The sequence below is a fragment of the Diceros bicornis genome, chromosome 7, assembly GCF_020826845.1.
Source record: "Diceros bicornis minor isolate mBicDic1 chromosome 7, mDicBic1.mat.cur, whole genome shotgun sequence".
Lineage (NCBI taxonomy): Eukaryota > Metazoa > Chordata > Mammalia > Perissodactyla > Rhinocerotidae > Diceros > Diceros bicornis.
This window is the reverse complement of record NC_080746.1, coordinates 27879352-27901348: the sequence shown is the minus strand read 5'-3', so window position 1 is coordinate 27901348 and position 21997 is coordinate 27879352. Positions and strand designations below refer to the sequence as shown.

The 21997-nt window shown below is 40.7% G+C and overlaps 1 protein-coding gene across 7 annotated transcripts in view; it reads right to left on the bottom strand.

The window, feature by feature from the left end:
- The window catches only part of LOC131408480 (solute carrier family 35 member F2), a 105968-nt gene that overhangs the window by 47422 nt on the left and 36549 nt on the right, over nucleotides 1-21997 (bottom strand). For 5 of the 7 annotated variants that reach the window (XM_058545286.1, XM_058545287.1, XM_058545288.1 and 2 more), the window contains exons 3-7: nucleotides 19940-20067; nucleotides 15908-16067; nucleotides 14862-15018; nucleotides 14264-14316; nucleotides 12902-13056 (exon numbers count right to left, since the gene is read on the bottom strand). In XM_058545286.1, coding sequence (XP_058401269.1) covers nucleotides 12902-13056; nucleotides 14264-14316; nucleotides 14862-15018; nucleotides 15908-16067; nucleotides 19940-20067 — 653 coding nt within the window. Of the gene's footprint in view, nucleotides 1-6449; nucleotides 6651-12901; nucleotides 13057-14263; nucleotides 14317-14861; nucleotides 15019-15907; nucleotides 16068-19939; nucleotides 20068-21997 lie in introns of those variants that run through there. The other 2 variants (XM_058545289.1, XM_058545292.1) reach the window with 2 other exon arrangements.

The following is a 21997-nucleotide window of genomic DNA, read 5'->3' as shown; positions in this document are numbered from 1 at the left end:
ACCCAGGGTCTTTTTGGTGGTTGTTTGGTTTTTTTTAAAGCTGTAGATGAAGATCTCCATCTCTCACAGGCTTTAATGTAGCAGCACATTAATTATTCTGGCTGGCACCTCTAATAGTTCCCTGAGTAGCAGGGCTGTGTCTGGGAAGCAGCCAAAACCTGAAGCTCAGAACTTATTTTCAAATTCCCAGGGACTAAAAACACTCTCTGGCAGGCTTGGGTGCTACCAAATCAAGTGCTATCAAATACTTGCGCTTGAGTGCTACTACTCAAGATGCAACAAGGTGTCAATGCTTAAAGCTCACAATTCTCTTAGTTCTACTAAGACCTCCATGTACTTAAATAGTAATTATTTTATTGTAAAAATTAAAAACAGGGCCAGCCTCGTGGCGTAGCAGTTAAGTGCTCACACTCCGCTGCTGGTGGCCCAGGTTCAGATCCCGGGAGTGCACCGATGCACCGCTTGTCAGGCCATGCTGTGGCAGCATCCCACATAACGTGGAAGAAGATAGGCACGGATATTAGCTCAGGGCCAGTCTCCCTCGGCAAAAAAAGGAGGATTGGCATGGATGTTAGCTCAGGGCTGATCTTCCTCACGAAAAAAAAAAGTTAAAAACAATACCTTGCAATTTGGCTACTGTTTTTATTTTTTTCCCACTTCACAGATTTTGCTATTTCAACAATGATAGATAAAGCATGTGTTACTATTTTACCATAGCACTATAGTATGGTGGCTAAGAGTGCAGACTCTGGAGTTACACAGATGAAGGTCTAAATTTCATAAAGTTGCTTAACTCCTTTAGGTCTTCTGACAGAGATGCACACAAATACCCCCAAGTTTCTCCCCATCCAAGCACATAGTAGAATTGCATTTCTATGTCCCTTTGAATTTGGATGTAGCCATGTGACTTGCTTTGGCTTATGAAATGTAAGAGAAAGTAATATATGTCACTTCTGGGCAGTCTTTAGGAGCCAGAGAAGAATTTTCTATAGTTCCCTCTTTCCCTCTACTATGGCTGTTCCATTGGCCTGGGTCCCAGAGTAAGGACAACTTGAAGCAGACCACAGTGGACATGTAGTATGGCCAAAAATTAAATCTTTGTTATTTTAAGCCAATAAAACATTTGGTGGTGTTTGTTACAGCAACGTAACCTAGTTCATCCTGACTGATACAAGCCTCAATTTCCTCATTTGTTAAATGGAGATATAAATAGAGTCTGCCTCCTTAGGATGTTGTGAAGTTTAAATAAATAATGCATGTTTTAAAAAAATTTAGCACAGTGCAACACATACCACCTCTAAATCAATGAGAGCTATGAGAGTGGAAAGTGGCAAAGAGTCGCCCAAGATCATCCAGATTTTTAGTGATAGAACCAGTTTCTTTCCTCCCAAACAGTCACCTGGAGAGCCTATAAAAGTCTATCTATTCAGGGCCCAGCCCGGTGGCGCAAGCAGTTAAGTGCGTGTGCTCCGCTGTAGCGGCCCGCGGTTCGCCAGTTTGGATCCCGAGCGTGCCCGATGCATCGCTTGTCAAGCCATGCAGTGGCAGCGTCCCATATAAAGTGGAGGAAGATGGGCATGGATGTTAGCCCAGGGCCAGTCTAAGAGTCACGAGGAGACATTGAAGGTTTCTGGGTGAATTGGGGATATTTTAGAAAAGTTCTTTTGGCAGGAATACGTAAGATTGCAAGAACTTTAGGAATATGTAGAGAATAAAAGAAACTGTAGACTGAGACTCAATATAGTTAGAAGGCTATAGGACTAGTCCGAGCAAAAGTAACGAGAATTTGAGCTAATGTAAGAACAAAAAAAAGAGAGAGAGGCAGACAGACAGACATGAAAGATGTCATCAAAGACGAACTAACAGCCATTGGTGCCCTATTGGATGTGAAGGGTGAGAAATAAATCTAGTATAACTTCAGAGGTTTGAATCTGAGCAACACTAGAACAGTGCCATTAATGAAATATGAAAATCAGAAGTAGGAACTCAAAGGTGAGAGCAGATGATGGAGGAAGTGAAGAGGACAGAAACCATGATGTGCTTCAGTCCAACATACTGAGTTTGATGGCAGTGGTGGGATAGTCAGCTAGAGAAATGTCTATTTTAGAAGGCTAAAGAACATTCTACGGGCACAGGACTATTTGGGGGCCAAATTGAGTTATCTGTCCTCAGTGCCCCCAGTTACTTTTCTGAAGCTCATCCTAGAACCAAGGGCCTAGGACTCTCCTTTTCTCCAGTTTCTTCTCCCTGCCCCATGCATCCCCATCTTGGGGATCTATTTGAGTGTCATCCCATAACCTAGCCAGCCTTCTTCCTAGGAGAATGGCATGCAGCCACTGAACTCCAGGCAGTTAGAGAGTGTCTTGCTCTCTACAAATACAGCTCCCAGACAGTGTCTCCTGGCTTGGCCTGGAGTCCTCCTGCTCTGCTCCCCACAATGAGATGTGGGCTTGAACCATGTTCCTACATCATGACCAGAGTACTCACGACAGTGTCCTATGCTCACCAGCCAAATCTGGCTCTCACCTGAGCCAAATCTCCCTGCTCTAGCATGTCTCACACTTTAGTTAGCAGATCAGGGATCAAGCCTTGGCCCTCCCTCTCCTGTCTGATCCTCCAAATTGACAGTAGAGACCAAATAAATGTTGTACAACAATTGTGTCCAAGTAAAGGTACTATATACGCTCAATCTAACAGATGGACTGGGGAAATGAAGTCCTACAGGAATGCCTCTAGAAGTATGTCAAGGGTGGGGGCAGATTTCCTGAAGCTGCTACAATGAATCTTATCAACGACAGCAATTTCTCGAGAAATAAGGTGTGGAACAGGGGTGGAAGGCGTTGGTGATGGTGGTGACAGTGGTGTGCATGACTGTGTCTCCCCCCATGAAAAGGTGCATGCACTGGACTAGCAGGCTTTTCATGAAGACCAAGGTGGATAAGGTCCCACATGGTATCATAAGACCAAAGTCAGAATAAGAATCTGAAAGAATGTGAAACACTCAGGCAAAAGTGGAAAAGTACAGTCACCAGGCAGAAAGAAAGTACCATCCGAGGTCAGGGAAGGTGGGGTTGGCATGGAAACTCCAGCTACTAGCCCTGCAAGTCATCATACTCCGTGTATAGAATCTGGCCTCTGTAATGGCTGATTGAGAGATGAGCATATGGCACCATCTGAATGCTTGCTATGGTCATTTGGAGCCAATAATTGTACAAATGGCTTACATGTTTTTTTTTATTGGCATCACTTCTCTCTCCCTTTCAATCTAAATTTCCTTCTTCAAGTATCTGCATTTTAAATTAAGATTGCTAGAAGAGGGCAATATTTAAACCAAAGAATAAAGCACATGATGAAAGCACTGGAAGAAAAAACTTTGGAACATTCAATCCTACAGGTAAAATTTTGCCTTTCTTAAGAGGCTTTACTCCCCTTGATATACCATTTAAATACGGCCAGACTTCTCAAAAGCCCGTTTATAAAACTATTGGAGAACAGCATGTTCAGCATTACCTAATTTCCTCATAAATCTCTTGCCTTTTAATCAGCTAAGTGGCTATCTGCTGAATTTCCCTGATTTATTGATATCTTTTGAGGGCTGAGGATATGTCCAGATACTAAGTGATTAAATGTGGATGAAAATGGCACATCACCATAATAATGACAGAAAAGAGAATCGTGATTAGGCATACATAGACTCCTCAGAGACGAATGCAGACAGTTCCTTTAAAGGGCAGGCTCCAGAGTCGCAGGGAAAACTGCACCATTAAGCTAGTTTTTACACGAAAATACTCCCAATTCCTCTCACTAAAGATGCATTCGCCTTCTCTGGCTCAGTGGTCTCGCAGGAACAGGCCCCCTTAGAATTCCCTGTTTTGAGAAGCAATGGGGACTGCACTGAGAGGAATCCTGGATTCTTTCTTCACCTTCGCCACCCAACTCCGTGTGACCTGCAAAGGGCATTTCAACTTTTCTGAGACCTCGATTCTTCAACCGTTAACCAAAGGCAATCCCTGCTAAGGACAGTCGTCACAATACCCTCTTTAAAAACAAAACACTTTGATTTAACAGGACATTACTGGGGTACTATAAAATGAAAGACAGGCGGTTGTTTATGCCACCAGATCTTCGGGTTGTAATAATTATTAGAGCGCCACCTGCTGGAAACGCCGCTGATAATACACACCATTTCTCTCAGATGCTGGTATCAGAAAGGTGAGCAATGTTAATTAACTACCTGTCCACAAGAGAACCTAGTTCCAAAATGCAAATAGTGAAAATGGCACCAGCAAAGTCCTCTCTTCTTACAGCGTTACCACAGTCCAGCTGAACAATTTATTATATCTATACAACACCAGGGAACAATCTAGCAATTCTATTACTCTATTCAGTGGGGTTTTGTTTAATGGCATAAATACCTACAAAAAATATTGAAAAATCAATATTGTTCTAATAGGCTGAAAAAGGATTTACAAGAGGTTCTCAACTTAAGAATGTATTGTGTTTCAAAAGCTTGTGTGTAAGCCAGATGTTTGAAAACACATTTTCCATAGAAGTGATATTATACAGGCTGGTTAAATTCCCAGTCTTAACAAACTTCTTTAAACTAGGGTGCACAGCCTCACAGTACTATTATTTAATTGCTGAATGTCATTCACAGCTTTGCTTCTCTGGGACGCTGAATTCTGAGTTTTACCTCAGGATGCCCGAGTCAGAACCCCCTTGCCCCTCTGCAGAGTGAGCAGGCAAGGGAACCACTAGGATTAAGGGGGATGGGTGGAAAGAGAAGAGCAGGGTAGGATAACTTGCTACCTACACGTATCCACATAAAAGGCCTTACTATATAGGTCAGTCTCTCCTTAAATGTTCTGAATTGGAACCAAAGACAAAGTTCATTTAATAAACACCCAAGAAGTGAGATGACCAAAGGACTAGAAAGATGGAAAAAGGCTGCTGTTGTTCTGGAAGAGGTCACCCTGTGGTGAGGAGGGGCAGGTAAACCACAAGCCCTTCAGTAAGGGCTACAAGGAGGATACGCACAAGGACCCTGAGAGCCTAGAGTAGGGTGGACCCAGCCCAGATGGCCCAAGAAGGGCTTCATAGAAGAGATGACCTTTGAGCTCAGCCTTAACAGACACATGGGATGTTGTCACCTGAGATTCTCTACTTCACCACTATCCCTATTTATATGTAAAGGCTTATTCTTAAGCAAGATATTTTAAGAAGTCCTCAGTGTGGTAATCAAACTGAAAGTCTTCCCCAAAAGACCAAACATTTTAACAATCTTTTTTTCACTCAATGACAGTTGTTAGTGGTAGGAGACAAAAACAAAACATCAGTTTTAATTGGCTGCAGAGAACGAAAGGTAACCACACTCAAAAAGGTAAAAAACCCATTGTGGTAATTCAGAATTTTAAAAGGATTATTCCTGCAAATGATCCATGAGCTCACTCTGAATTCCCCTCACCTCGGGTAGCCCCAAATAGATAGGTTTGCCTCACCTTAAGAAGACATGATTCTGAAAAGCTGAATGTGAAAAAATCTTGAACTAAGTCATTTAAAATCCACAAGGGGAACTGATTAATCAAAGAAACCAAACAGTGAATGTATTTCCATGAAATCAAAATCTTTTAACAATATGAACATTTACCCTCAATTTCTTTATTATATTTTTACTAAAACAACTTTACAGAGTTTTTGTAAAGCAGCATATTAGTAGTTGACATTGTAATGATACTACATATTAACACTTTGTGAAGAAGTATCATAAAAATCACATGGCACATTACAAATATTTGGTAAGAAGTAGTGTAGTAGCCTCTTTTCACAATTGGGAGAGGGTTCCTAGGTTTCCTGCAGTCCACTTGAATGTTTCTGTGGTGCTCACACTTAGATCTTAGGATTTCTGAGAAGTGCCGCCCCACCCATTTTCCCCACCATATGCAGTCACCAGACCTCATCTGTGGCCTAAAGGCCATGAGGCCCGTGGACAATGGCTGCCTCAGCAGGACAAAAACCAGAAGCCTCCAACTGAGGAAACCTACTCCAGAACCACCCTGGACTGCCCCTCCTCCTGATCACCCAGCACAGTCTGAACTGCCTGATGTCAGGCCCTGTCCTGAGGCTGGCTCGTGCTTGGGTATCTGCCCCCCTGCTTTCCCATTTGCGCCTCCAAGACCCCAGTGTGGAACCCACACCTTGTCTCCATGACACTAACAGGTATTGGTCCTCAGACACACAGAAACACAATCCTAGCCTTGGCTTCTGCTCCATTTTGATATTTCTATTTTTGATACATTATTTTATGTTCCTTTATAAAATCTAACCACTGGATCCAATCCAATGCTGTCGAGTGTTCGCTCTGAATCTGATAATTTTCCAAGTGTCCCTTCAGCAGTCAGGAGGCTCTGCTTTATCTTGGTGGTGGCTCCCAGTTTCCCAGGAAGCCTCAGAACCTCCTTCTCCAGCTACAAGACCACAGTGTGGGTCTCCTGGAGGTTCTCTTCAAGCTTCAGTCCCAGGTTGTCGATTCCAATGCTCGTGATGGGTGGCACGCTGCTTCCAGCCGGCTCTGCCGTGGTTGTCGGGGTGGAGCAGTACAGAATAAACCCCACCATGATGACGGTGAAGGACAGGATGTAGAGCACTGAAAACTAGGAGGAGAGAAGAACAGGCTATAGATTGTGCTCCCTCACACACCAATCTTTGCTGTTGCCTTTTGCCCACTGTGCTTTCAGGGGTACCTTCTCATAATCTTTTTCCTATAAGTTGCCTAAGGAGATGCTAATGCCCCAAACCCTCCCAGTGTATACTGGTGGATGCATGGGCTCTGGCAACATCACCTGGCACATCAGCCAACTGGATCCTTGGATCTCTAGGAAATGGAACCTTTGCCCTTCTCTGTAATAATGCAGCTGCACCCCACCCTGCAACTAGTCCCACTCAGCGGAGAGAATAAGTCAGCGTGGATACCATGAGAGAGCCCAATTCAGACTCTAGGCACAACTTACAATATCAGTAGGAAACAGAGGAACATAGGACTTAAGATAAAACGTGGATGTAAAAATGTGACATCTTCTCAACAATCCCTCATGTATGCTATTCCAATAATATTCATTTTGTTAAAATTTAACAAATTATCTTGTCTCTGTAGGCAAGTGTTACACAGTAAAATTTATAGTGACCAAGCAGTGTCAGATTTTTAGAGCTAGAAAGACATCATTTTTCACAAGAGTCTGAAGCCCAAAGAGGTTACTGGTGTAAAGTCCAGTAGGACAACCACAGGGATTGGAGCCCTGCAGGAGGCACCTCCTGCCCTCTCTGCTCCCAGAAGGACCGATTACAGCAAGAGCCCATTCTGACAGACACACCACAAGGATGGATAGAGTTCCTGGTGACCTTCCCCAATCCGCCCTTTTTTAGGACTGAAAATAACCATCCAGAGCAAAATGCAATGAGGATATAACACTAACTCATTATGTATTTTTACTGAAAATGATACTCTGGCATACCCCAAAGTTTAAATAAATAATATTAAGTACTCTGTATATTTGCTCTTATTTGAAATGAGGATCCATACAACAGTTCAAGTATTAAGGAAATTAATATTTGTTTTTAACAGCATAAAAAATAAAACACAGGGCTGGCCTGGTGGCACAAACGGTTAGGTGCGCGCGCTCCACTGCAGCAGCCCGGGGTTTGCCAGTTCAGATCCCGGGCGCACGCCGACGCATCACTTGGAAAGCCATGCTGTGGCGGGGTCCCTTATAAAGTGGAGGAAGATGGGGATGGATGTTAGCCCAGGGCCAGTCTTCCTCAGCAAAAAAAAAAAAAGAGGAGGATTGGCAGATGTTAGCACAGGGCTGATCTTCCTCACAAAAAACAAAACAAAAAAATAAATAAATAAAACACAGGAAGACAATAGCTGAAGACTGACCAAGAATACTGTAGTAAAAATTAGGGAAACTATTTAGCATCCTTAATATATAATTAAATGCCCAGGATCATTTTTTTCTTGGAATAAGCAAACTCTACTTATGAATGGTCCTGCGAACCTGATTTTAAAATTAAGAATGGGGCATGCTATTTTATTCAAGCCAATAAATATTTTTCAATGAGCCTAGATTTCATAGTATGCCCAATAAAAAGAGTTCTAATAAGAAGATGACAGAGAAAAACAATAAACAAACAGAATGGGTTGGGAAAACAGAAGAGAAAGATGAGAGAGAGAGAGAAGAAAAAGCTAGACACATTCCTAAAGGTAGAAGGAAAGACGAAATAGGGTTTTTGAAATGAGGATGAAGTAGATTGCTCATCCTCTCCAGCTCTGGGCTTCTGTGGGTCACCATTGGCTTTGACATATTAATTTTTCACAGGTGCTCAATTACTTCTTCACCTTAAACCCTTAGAACTCCTTAAGGAATGGAATAGCCACAGCCCTCCCCAAGGCAGGAAAATCTTCACTGGAGTCAGGATGCAAAGCCAGTGATGACATCAAGCGGAGCAACTGAACTCATTTCCCACCACTGGCTTTAATTCTTGGATCCAATACTCAGACCAGTGCCCAACACACAGCTAATACTTAACAAATGTTTGTTGGGGAAAAAAAGTGATTTAGAGAATATTAGGGGAAGATAAAGCTATTTAGAGTACCCTAAATTTTTTATTTTTTTATTTTTTTTTTGCTGAGGAAGATTTGCCCTGAGCTAACATCTGTGCCAATCTTCTTCTATTTTGTTTTTGTATGTGGGTCGCTGCCACAGCATGGCTGCCAATAAGTGGTATAGGTCCGCGCCTGGGAACTGAACCCAGGCTGGTGAAGCAGAGCATGCCAAACTTAACCACTAGGCCACGGGGCCAGCCCTAGAATGCCCTCAACTTTTAAAGTCACTATTATGAAAGTCAATCATGCTCTCCTAAAAAATGTTCACTATTACCTGTGGAAAAACCTATATAACTTACTCAAAACATGTCCTGTTTGGTTGGGTGGTTCTAAATGTTTAGAAGAAAAAGTATCTTGTCTCTTTTAAGAAGGCAGGTGATTAAATGGAGGCACCTTTAGAAGGGAGAGACTCTGAGGGAGTGAAGTAAGTCTGAATAAGAGGCTCTTACCTTTTTGCTTTTTTAAAATCCTACTCTTCATGTCTGGATCTATACAGGAGGTTTCTTGTGGCTACTCTGTTCAGTAAGTGTTTACTCAAGATCAATTCCAGAGAAAGCAGAGTCTGACAGGTGAGTGTAGAAATTTTTTAAACCTCTTTTTCAACTATCCGTTTCAAAAAATCAGAGCCAAAGTTATTTTAGATACTATAACTTGAAAAATTGGTGGTGTATTGGGCTTATGATTCTGTCTTTAAAAACTACTTCTAAAATGCCAGGTATCTTCTTTAAGCTCTGAATGATTTTCCACCTCTGCAACGTGATCCGAAGACCACAGCAGACCCGCTCTTTGCTCTATAAGTCTTGAAACGGCCTTTGACCAAAAACAATAAAATCTGATCTGAGTTAAGAGTGAGCATGTAGACATGTAGGCACAAAGAAACATAAAGAGAAAGAACTAGAAAAGAATTTACAGTTTGTATGCTCCAATCTTGAGAATAATAGTTTCGAGTCATGTGGCCAAAAAATGACACACAAAAAGGCTTTTTCATGTTCAAGTTAGGCGCAGTTTAAGAGCAAATATCTACAGTAAAGGAGCTTATAATAGGTAGTGACAAGTGTACTTTTACTTTGAAGCTTTTATTTCTTTAACCTTACTTCCTCCTTGGATCTTATTTTACTTATGAGGGAAAAGTAAAAGTCGAACTACTGAAGCTAAATCAATATGTTTGGTTTAAAAAAAAAAAAGCACAGGTAAATGGGGTCATACGTTATACCACCGAGCTCCCAGGCTCTCCAGGTATAGGTAGCTATCATCTGGCCTTGAACTGCAGAATAGAAACACCATCATCCCCTAGTGGTGGCCATGTGAAATGCAAGCACAGCACCACACAACAGCTCATTTAAGGCTGACTTTGTAGCCCTTGGCAATTCTGTTCTCACAGAAAAAAAAAAATCTATGCCTGTCAGGATCACTTCTCTGATTCACTCTGACTTTTGCTACTTTGTAATGATGCTACCAAAAAGCTGTAAATACTCCTTCAGTCTTAGTTCAGGAATACCTTAACCAGCAAGTTTGCAAAGATACCGGCTGGGTCCTGTCACATGTAACCTTGCAAGGCAAAATGGTTTATGCTTCTTAAGCAGAAATATCTGAAAACCCACTGAACTTGGCATTGTGAGTTCATGGTCAATTCCTGGGAATAGCGAAAATTAGTGCCAAGGATTTCCGCCCAGATACAAAATTTTACAATGACAAAGAAATATATTTGCTATCCCCTACTGAAACTAAAATTATCAAGTAACAGCCAACATCCTAACTATTTGTTCAAATGACTGTGGGGAAACATAGCAAGCAGGTCAATAAGCATTTACTGAAGGTATACTAAGGAAAGACAGATATCTAAGGCAGCAGTTCTCAAAAAGTGGTCCAAAGACATTCAGGGTACCCAAGACGTTTTCAGGGAGCCTGTAGGGTCAAAACTCTTATTACAACAATATTAAGACACTATATGCCTTTTCACTTTCATTCTCTTACAAGTGCACAGTGGAACATTCCAGAGGCTATGTGACATGTGATATCACGAGGCAGAATGCAGAACCAGATGTGAGAATCTAGCTCTTTTCCATTAAGCCATACATTAAAGAGATTTTCAAAACTAAATCATCGACATTTTTTCCACTAAGTTTTTTTATTTTGGAAAATATAGTTTTTTCATAAAAATATTTTATGTTAACATATGAGTTTACTATTTTCTTAATGAGTTAGTAAGTATTTTTAAAATTTCTCAGCTTTATTTCTAATAGGGTAAATAATAGATATAAGTGACTGGGGTCCTCAATTTTTAAGCATTTAAAAGGGTCCTGAGGGCCGGCCCGTGGCTTAGCGGTTAAGTGCACGCGTTCCGCTACTGGCGGCCCGGGTTCGGATCCCGGGCGCGCACCGACGCACTGCTTCTCCGGCCATGCTGAGGCCGCGTCCCACATACAGCAACTAGAAGGATGTGCAGCTATGACATACAACTATCTACCGGGGCTTTGGGGGAAAAATAAATAAATAAAAATTAAAAATAAATAAATAAAATAAAATAAAAAAATAAAAGGGTCCTGAGATCAAAAAGCATGAGAACTGCTGTCCTAAAGAGTTTCCAAATTAGGTGTGAAGTACAAAAAAACCTACTTATCTAGTTCCCTCTGACGTATGAGATTTTTATCTTGATGAATACAAAAGCTTGAGATTCTCATCTTAATACTGAAAATAGAGAGAAAGGTGCAGTGGAAAGAAGACTGACTATAAGACTAATAACTTAGATTTAGTCTCGACTTGGCCACTAACCAGCTGCTGATTAAGGGTGATAAATAAAGGAAAAGCAATAGGATATATGAGGAGGCCATTTAATTTAAAATTAATTTGTCCTGACCTTGTTTTTCCAAAACAGTCTGACGTGGCCTGTTGAGCATGCATTGTATGTCTGCTTTAACACTTACTATGTCCGCAAGATAAGAATGATGCCCCTAAGGATAGGGATGTCGCTTCCCCCTATATTGGCATTTCTTTAAGGATAAGCATCTCTTCCTGGAAACTAAGAATTAATTACTGACTGGTAATTAATTAATTAATTGCTCACCTTGTGACACTGGCCTGCTGACCACCAACCTGCTGTGCCAGCGAAGCATCTCATGACAATTGTAAAAGGGACATTCTTATCATATGTGATGCATGCTCTTTGTTCCAAGACAGTACATAACCACTCTGTACACCCCATTTCTTTGGTGCCCTTCCTTCCTTGGGGAAGGCAGGCCCCAGGCTAGTCTTCAGATCTGGCTCATAATAAACTCACTCCAATTTTTATTTACAGATTGACTATGGATTATTTGTGTTGACAATGGTAAGTCACTTAACTGCACACAGCCTCCCTGGGCCTTCGTTTCCTTATGTCTAAAATGAGATAGTTCAATCAGTAATTCTCAAGGGAAGGTGTATCAGACTCTCTGGAGATGCTATTTTGTCAAACTACATATTCACTCTCTGGCTTCCCTTGAAGACACTGATTCATTCCCTCCCACCCTGCTCCCCTTCAGAATTACTGCATATAACAAGACCTGTTACTGATGGGAGGAGATTACACTTATGAATGCTGTGATGCTGTGGAGACACGAAAAATCTGAAAAACCACTAGACTGAACTCCCTTTAAAGTCCCTTCCAGATATAAAATTATTATCAAAGATGGAACCATTCCAACCACTGCATGCATGATAATACATCTATCTCCTTTCTTCCCATCAGGTGCCCTAGACTTTTTATCTGTGTGCCAGGGCTTTGCAATACGCAGGTGCATCAAATCAACAGGTCATACACCTTAAACTTGTATGTCAGTGAAAGCTGTCAACTATATATCAGTAAAGATGTATGTCAATTGTATCTCAATAAAGCTGTGGCGGGGCAAGAGGAAAGCTCAGAATGACCAACCTAGGTTAGATGGTCTCTCAAGGTCAACAGTAGCTCTGGGATTTTTTGTTTAACACCTGGCAACATGCGTTAGCATTTCCATACGCTAGTGTCCTGGGACATACCAAAGAGGAAATTCACTGCATTTTACTTTTTAGAAAAACCCTAGAAGAGCAATTCTTATTTGGATCGATTTTCTAATTCAGAAGCAGTAACAAAAGGAGTGAGGATATCCAATGAAATTCTTACCAAGAGGATGAGAACGTTTTATTTTCGGATATAAATATCTTGAAGAAATCCGCTACTTCTTTTGGACTAAGCAAGTGTTCTTATTTGAATATGATCTATTTGCTTACCTTATAGCCAAACAGAAAGAGTCCAAAGAAAAGGCTGTAGAGGTCAGCTGTCAGGATGCCCAGGTTGACAGAAGTGGCACTGGTGACTTTAATCACCAGAGGCATGAAACTGTACAGGCAAAACATACAGAGGGCAAATGCCACAAATAGCAGGGCTGTGAAAAGATGGAATATCTAATATTACAGGAAGAAATCAGAAGGCAAAGGTGCTAAAGGCTTGGCTGCATTATAAAACTCCCTGATCCTTTAACATACTGTCTATAAAGCCCCTTGTTAACAGTCAGCTTTGCAAATGAGACATAAAAAGCTCTCAGGAAAGAAATAATAATAAGATGTGATGTCAATGAAGGACTTCAAAAACCCAACAGGGTGTTGGATGGTCATGGCCATAAAATCTTGCTTATGGTGTGACCAAGTCAACAGCTCTTATTACTCAGGCCATCTACCCACCCAGGGCAGAGTGATGTCTGTGATAATAGCTCAATAAAAGCAAAGGTCAAGAAATCACTTATTATCTTTTGTTTGCTTTTATCTGGTTCGTTGGTTAGGCATGATTTGTGTAGTTGGACTCAGAATAAAGTATTTTTAGAGCATCAAAAGCATTTGTTAGGTCCATTATCTTTTTTCATCTCATTAAATTCAGTGCCCCCAGATAGCACAATATAACCACTCTCTTTAGGACAGAGCTAGTTACATGAGTGCTGACTATTCAGCCATATCTCTGCTTTGCAACCACTTCTCCAATCTCACCCCCTTACCCAATACACACACACACTAGCAATCTAAGTTATTTAACTGAATTAAATTATCCAAGCATGGTACACAAACTTCAAAGGCACTTTATGGACTAGTTAACTTCTTTCCACTCATCATTAAATAAGGTTCCAATTCTAACTGTCCCACCACCATTTTCTTCTACATTATTTATTTGTGCAGATGCCTAGGACTATGAGATGAGAGTAGCCATGGAAGTTGGTGGATGATTACACACCATCAGATTATTCCAGTTCATGCTTCACAAATTACATCAAGCAGACAACCTTTACAAGAAGTTTGAGGACTCGAGATACAGATCTATGGTAGTGTGACCAAAGGTCAGTCTTGTTCAGAATTCCTAATAAGGAAAGGCGGAATAGTATTCCTGAAGGTAAAGATTAAGAATTAACTTCTATGGAGGTTCATTTACAAGTTCTCAGAGAAAACTCAATGTAAACCACTATAGCTCTCTGTGTATTGAATCACTCTGTGATTTTACAAAAATGTCTAAATATTACTAAAATGAAGTATTTATTTCTTGATGTGTATTTTTGTCAGTTAGAGGAAAGGATACTGACTAAAAAGAATTGTCATTTATGTACATACCAATTTTCCAGTCCCAGTGAATGCTGGCAATATCCTTATATTCCACAATCAATCTAAGATGAAAATAAGAGGTCACAGAGAGATCCACATACTAAATTTTCACTATTTTATAAGCATTTTAGTTGCTCTACTTCAACTAAGGTAAGGAATTATGTTGACTTTTGAATTTTTCTTAGGGTATAAAAATAGCCATCTTTAATAAAAATGACAAAGAATAAAACCAAAGGAGTCCATAAACATATATTTGACTCCCTCGGGAGCGCTCTTCAATAATAGTCAGCTATAGGAGGAAAACAGGACATTATGTTTTCTCTTTGAATAGGAAGTTAATATTTTCTGGAAATAACAGAAAAAGAAAGCCTTTAGTGGTAATGCCTCTACCACATTGTGAGCAGGAATCCTAAGCATGTCTAAGAGCATGTATAAGAAAATGAGGCATAATTCTTAACGTTTCAACAATCCTCTAATAGATATTTAGCAAGTTACTGATTTCAAATGTGAATTTGGGCCAAATAAACAATGAATGTTAGTAGCTGGAAAGTAATCGTCTATGATCTATTTGCTTATTTTGTTTTTCAGGAAAATTTTAGACTCTTACAGCTGTATGCCGCTGATAATTGTTCCAAATAAGCCCACCATTCCTAAAAACTCCCGTCTGCTCAGCTTCTTCACGATGTATTCTTCACACACGTTCGAGACGGCATAGAGGGAAGCCCCAAGAAGGACCAAGATGTCACCAATCAGTACATTACTACCTAGAGGAAGACAAGCCACAAAAAGGATCACATTATCAATAGGGAAACCTCTCTAGCTTGCTTCAAGGACTTTATCTGGCTCGTGTTCATTCAAATACGATTTTATGGAAAGAGAAACCCTGATTTCTAAAAGTTTAAAGACTCTTGCTCTTTTCACTTTCTGGCCCAATTCTGCTGTGATTTTTTCACATTTTGACTCCTCAGGAGACTAACAGACTGGAAGATGGTGGTATATACCATAATGTAAGGCCTCAGAAAATGGTTCTATGACATGAGAAATTAATGGAGTTTATTGAAGGGAATTAACTGAAAACTACAGAGAAGAAAGCTAGGTAAGCAAGGTAATTTCTCTTTTAGTCAAAGGAGACGTCGAAGTCACTTGCAGATTGGGTGAATTCATAGACCTTAGTGAGATTTTATGCTACCCATTGTCTGAACTTTGACACAAAGAATATCAAAGTATTTTCATCTACAGAGTGACTGAAAAAGTGGCCAGTCATACACTGGACACAAAGTCTCCTTTTTGATAAAAAAAAAAAAAAAAAAAAAAAAAAACAAGAATCTACAGTAGGTTTTCCAATAACTAATCCAAATGTATGAGTCAAAAGAAGATTATTGCAAATACATAAAGAAATTTCTCTCTCATGAGACAAAATAAAACTATGTAGTGTGACAAAAAGGAACCACGACTGTGAGCAGGTAGGAACATAAAGACTGTTTTGTGGAAGTGGCTACAATACCAGAAGCAAGTAAATCTGAAAATAAAATATAAAAGATAATTAGCCAGGACATGTTTTCTGCTTTTTACTATGTCTTTGCAAAATAAAAGCAAAAACATAAGCAAAACTTTTTTCTCTGACTTAACCAGAAACAAGTAACACAGTCTTACCTGAATTGTCCTCCCTCCCTGCTAATATGTCTGCACCAACCATAGTTCCTACACCCAGCAGACAGACGGCCACGGCAACAAAGTGGATCACTCTGTATCTCGCATAAAGAATAAACCACGAGAGAGCCATCAACACAGGAATCCCAAAGCAATCCAAAAGCTGCGTGGAAGGAGAAACAAAAAGCTTAAAACATCTCTCATTAGCTAAAAGATGGGTAATTAAGTAATAATAGAAGTTAGCATTAATTGTGCATTCATTATTGCCAGCCCTGTACTAAACGCTTTATCCAGACCCTCACAACAACTCTATGAGATTGGAACTGCAAAGCCCATTTTACACATGAGGAAAACAATGTACAGGGGGGTTAAATGAGCTGTCCAAAATCACACAGTAAAAAGTGAGAGAACCAGTTGTCGGACCCAGGAATTCTGCCCAAGGGCCTGTGCAATTTACCTTGACACTCCCACTTGTGTTTATTCCTAAATCCAGTAGGCAAACTTTCCTTCCTGCATGTACCCATTCACTCAATCAATAAATATTTAAGCACTTCACATGCAGGAGACAGAGGAGCTGGAATACAGAGAAGAACAAGACAGACACAAGCCCTGCCCTCAGGAGCATACAGAAGGCTACACAGATGTAGAATAAATCATCACACAACCAGATATTTAATTGCAATTGGGCTAAGAGCTACAACCTACAGGTTCTTATGAGAAAGCAAGCAGACTCCATCTTCCTGACAACGTGTCCAAGCCCCCATGTGAGAGACATTTGCTCACAGCAAATACTCCTGCTCATCTTCATCATATGCTCCTCCATCACCTGTTGATCCTGGGTCCAGAAAATACTTGTTACACCCCTGATTTTGCCAGTCTGAAGGGCAGGGGGATTAAGAGTGCCAAAATTATAGCCAATTCAAAATCATTTGTAAGATAAAGGAAAAAGAGAGATTTCATTCACTCCATTCTTAAGTTCACAAATTTTGCAAAATGCATTCAAGGATAAAATCTATTCCTTGTGCTAGTCATATTCCTGAAACTGCTGTTTTATTGCTCACCCCATTCTTTTTTTTTACCTTGTCCCTGCTTCTCTCTGTGTCTGTTTAGTCTTGGACAAGGCAGGCCCCTAAATCTCCAGCAGCCTGTTTGATCCTGTCCACAGTTGTTTACTGATTGCCTTTCGCTGCAACGTCATTACTGGGTCCGAAGTGCCATGTGCAGGAATGGGGACCTTGCCTATTATTTATTCCAGCTGCAGAACTCTAATCTCCTAAGTGCTTTATCGAGCCTGACTGAATAACAAACCATTAAACAATGCAAATGATAATAGCCTGTCCCGGAAGACACCAGCAGAATCCAGCCATAATGACTTAACAAACTCTAAACTACATTCCTTAAACAAAAAAAGTAGAAAAAGTCACTCTAAAGACTGTCACAGGAGACTCCTTGTCCTTAAATTGTGTCTTAAAATCAAACTTAAATTTGCTCTGTTTTTAACAATTTTTGGTGGGCCATGAGTGGCCATATAAGGGGGCTGCCTGTGTCGTGGAAGGAGCTCCGAGGCCTCAGGCCCCAGTCCTGCCACTGACCAGCTGTGTGCCCTCCAGCCAGTCATGCTCTGAGTCAAAATACGGAATCAAGAGATCAGATCAAATGACCTCACAGGTCCCTTCCAACTCTAAAATTCTATGACTTTTCACCTGTCTATCACATTCAGTCATTTATCTACATCAAATCTCCTTTTCAAAATGTATTCTTGGCAACAGATGTCTTCTGTTTGATGCTTTTAATTCCAAGAGTCTCTCTATTTAATTTAATCTTTAAAAATTATTGTACTGTCACAGTAAGCAAGGTACTAATACAGACTCTGGGGTGAGGAGGCAGCATGGGTATGAAAATGAGTTAGACTTGGGGGCTGGCCCAGTGGCATAGTGGTTAAGTTCACACACTCCGCTTCAGCAGCCCGGGATTCGCAGGTTCAGATCCGGGGCGCAGACCAATGCACCACTCATCATGACATGCTGTGGAGGCATCCTATATACAAAATGGTGGAAGATGGGCATGGATGTTAGCTCAGGGCCAATCTTCCTCAGCAAAAAGAGGAAGATTGGCAACGGATGTTAGCTCATGGACAAGCTTTCTCACAAAAAAAAAAAAAATTTAGTTAGACTTTATTAGAGATACAAGGGAGTAGGGAGGAGAAAGTGAAACTGAATGAGGCCTTAGAGAATGGAGGAGGGTCTTCAAAACGGGTTGCATTCTAGAAAGAATAGAGCAGCACAGGAGAGAAGAAGCTGGCTGTGGGTGGGGAAGGGGTAGAGGTGGCAGTAAAGTGGGAGGAGACATGAGAAGAAAACTAGGCCATGGGCTGTCAATGGCCACACCGCAAACTTCATGGAAGCTACTACATTCCTACCTGCAATTACAGATTCTTTGAAGGAATCTTTAAGAAGGAGGTTCAAAGACCATCTAATCCAAACTTCCACCCTTTCAGATTACGCAGGCCAGAGATGTACTCAAGGAGAGAAACATCTTAAAGAATTCCAATGACAGGCACTGTCCACTGCTGGAGGGAGCGTTAGCTGTTAGATGCCTTTTTTATAATATACTCCTTGCTAGGACCAGAAGTACATATCGCTTGGCGACCAAACGCTTAGGTTTTTCTAAGAGGCTAGGATGAAAGAAATTATTTGCGGTAGCATAAGGCATGAACTTCAGTCACAAAAACCCAACTGTAAGGATTTAATTTAGCTGTGTTTAGATCTTGCACCAATTCAAAACTTCTCATCATCATTAGTCAGAGATTAAAGTTTCTGGAAATTATAATCAAGTAATTAGATTGTGGGTAAGATTATGAGGGTAGATATGACTAGAAAGATGCCATTTTCTACGTACTTCTACCCTTATTATCCATTGCTAAAAATACACTTAATCCTATCTGTGATGAACTTCATCATCTAGGTAACTCCTGGGTTTAATTTTTATGTAAACCTGGGTTTTTCATGTGCCTCCTATGATGTCTGTCTCAACAAATATTTCCTATCTCGGCTTTTTATCCCATGCCAGTCAAAAACCAAGAGGTTTGCTGAGGACAATGCTTAGCACAGTGTTACAGAAAAGACAATATTCAATGAAATGCATTCTGTTAATAATAGCACTCAATGTATATCCACATTGGAAAAATACTGAGTTTTCATTAACCCTTATCTTTTCCAAGTGAAATAAACCTAATCTCACTTTAATTTTTCCACATTCCTAAAATCTGGAGATCAAATAAGAACATCCATCTCTGTTTAAAATAAAAAAATGATACATCAAAAGTTATAAATTCATTACACTGTGAAGTCTAAACCTGGCATTGGAGTCTATCTCACTTTCACCTCCATTTATAAAACATTTTGTTGTCAGCAATGGTGAGTCAGCGTTATGATACATCCCACAGTTTGCTAACATTAAGACAACTAAATTAGCCTTCTTCAACTCCACCAAGTTGAAAAGTACTGCTATTTAGGAATTTTTTTCTTTCAAGCCAGCAAGAATAAACCTAAGAAAGGAACAGGCATGTAAGTTTCACCTTTGGCTACCATCTCTACCCAACATGTCTAATGGGTTCCTTCCAACTGCTCCTTTGTCTTGAATATCTGCTTTACCTACAAACCTCCAACTTCTCTGTAGCACAAAGGTCTATCCACTTTATATGCCACATTTGAGCAACACACAAAACAGAACTCTTGTCAACATCACAGCATCAACTGCCAACTAAATATTTATGCTTATTTTGGTAGAAACTGCTCCAATCTGCTATAGCATTAGCAGTTTGGGAACTGATTAACTTCTATACATTTTCACTAATTCCAAGAAACCTTACTCATTAGTGCATATGCTCCACTGGAAAACAGATAGCATCCACCTGTGTTTAGGTTTTCTTCAAGTGAACAGGTTTTCAGTAAAATTAGGTTAACACATACATACAAGTTCAGATTCTTCCCTTGAAGCAGTAAAATCCAAAGTGGTCAGAGGACGCCCTCTTACCTGGACACTGGTTAGAGTCGTGTACTGGTACGCTCTGACAATCAGGTAATTAGCTTCCACGTCCGCTAGTCCCAGCAGGATGTACTTCCACCATTTCCTTTTCAAGATGTATAAAACATTATCACTGCCTGGTCGAAAGAAATCGGGGTTAGTACATGTTCCTGGAAAATGATACCATGCATGTTAATTTAGAGATCAAAGAGTCAAAGCAAAGGTCTACCATGTCTTTTGAAAGTGGCTCCTCCTAATTTCCATTGCTCAACCCAAACTCCTGCAACAGGTCAGCAGTCAGATTTTTTCTACTATGAGACCCAAGCGAAGGCGTCATCACAGACCAAGCGTTCAATGAAAGCACCAGAGAGAAAGTAAGTAAGAGAAAAGCAGTTCAACTCCCTTTCCCATTGTAACAGAAATATAATATCCAGATACAGGTTTGGATTTTGCCATTCCTGACAAGCTACAGATTAGCCTACTAAACGAAATGTTTTCCTGTGAGTTCATTGGTTATTTAACCTCCGTTCAAGGGCTCCTTCAAAGGAAACTCTGCATGTGGTCATTCTTTTGAAAGAGATATGCTTTCAAGTGAAGATTAAGTCAGTGATAAGCTTGGTAAAAAGACACAGTGGCACCATTGAAGAAACACCTTTTATCCCCCAAATTCTATTTATTCAAGTTAACTGCAATTCACTCCTTTGGAGAACTAGCATCATAGGAGATACAGAGTTGGCACATATATGAGAAGGCTTTATGGTAAGATGACCTATAAGGAAATAAAGGTAGTGAGAATCATAACTAAATAATTATCAATAAAACTCAATTAGCAGGAACATCCTGAATACACAGAGTTAGTCTCCCTCAACATGAGATGGCATGGAAGGCACCTAACAAGCATCCCTTAGGGGGACCTCACTGATGTGTTTGTGAATCACACTGACTTCCTAAAGGCCAATGCTTACAGAAAAAAGCAAAGTCCGGGGTCATTAACCATATAACAGTTCTATCTCCAACTTCTAAAGCTCTTGCCAAATCTGGTGCTTTCCCCTGTGGGAGATCAAGATTTGGCCACCCTGAAATATATCACTTTACCTGGATTGTTTTCTCTGATGGACATTTGACCTCCCCCACTAACTGCCTAAAGAATTTGACATAGTAACTCCTTCCTGGAACAGATCTTCTATCTGATGGCTGTAATATAATGTAAAATAGATGTTACAATAGGAAAGGCACCAACAGGCCCATCTTATCGGAAGTTCTGTCTCTCTGGCCACATTCTCTGGATGGCCCTGCAAGGAGTTGCCAGACAAACATTTACATTCATAAGGGAAATCTCCATTTGTAAAGATATCTCCCTTTCTGTATTGGGAAGAGGGGGGACAACCTCATTTCTAGAGACTTATCAATGTGGAAGGTGAGGCCTTAAATCTGTATAATAACCTTACTCTTGTTTACAGTGCTTTAGTGGTAAGCTCCTGTAACTGACAACCCCCACCCCCAACCTCCTCCTTTGTCTTTAGCTGAAGATGGTATTTAAGATGAGAATTTCTGCTATTGTGTTGAGAAATGCAGTGTCCCTGGTTTCTCCCATGTATACATGTAATTAAACTTGGTCTTATTTTCTCCTGCTAACCTGTCTTGTTAATTATTTGGCCAGCCATAAGAACCTTAAGGGAAAGGGCAGAGGGAGATCCTCCCTCTTCCCCCTCATCCCTTGAGATGGTTTCCCCTCTCCCACAACTGGTTTCTATTTTCTTTCAAAAATAAGCTATTTATCAAGGACCAAGGCACAGGGGGTGGGGGGTGGGGCGTAAGACTCTTGCCCAAGGTCACACAGCTATAAATAGGACTATTCCACTACTACTTTGTTGATGAATAAACAAGAGTCCAGTTTACAGTGACTTTGGTTGGGGGGCTACTCCCCAGGAGTCTGTTTATTTCTGGGGTCCCTGACAAAGGAACAGTTCTCAGCCTGCCTGACTGAGGACCAGCCTGTGGAAACGGAGGTCAAGGGGAAGCCAGCCAGTGGGTGGGCATCAGCCGCCAGCTCTAGGACTCCTGGCT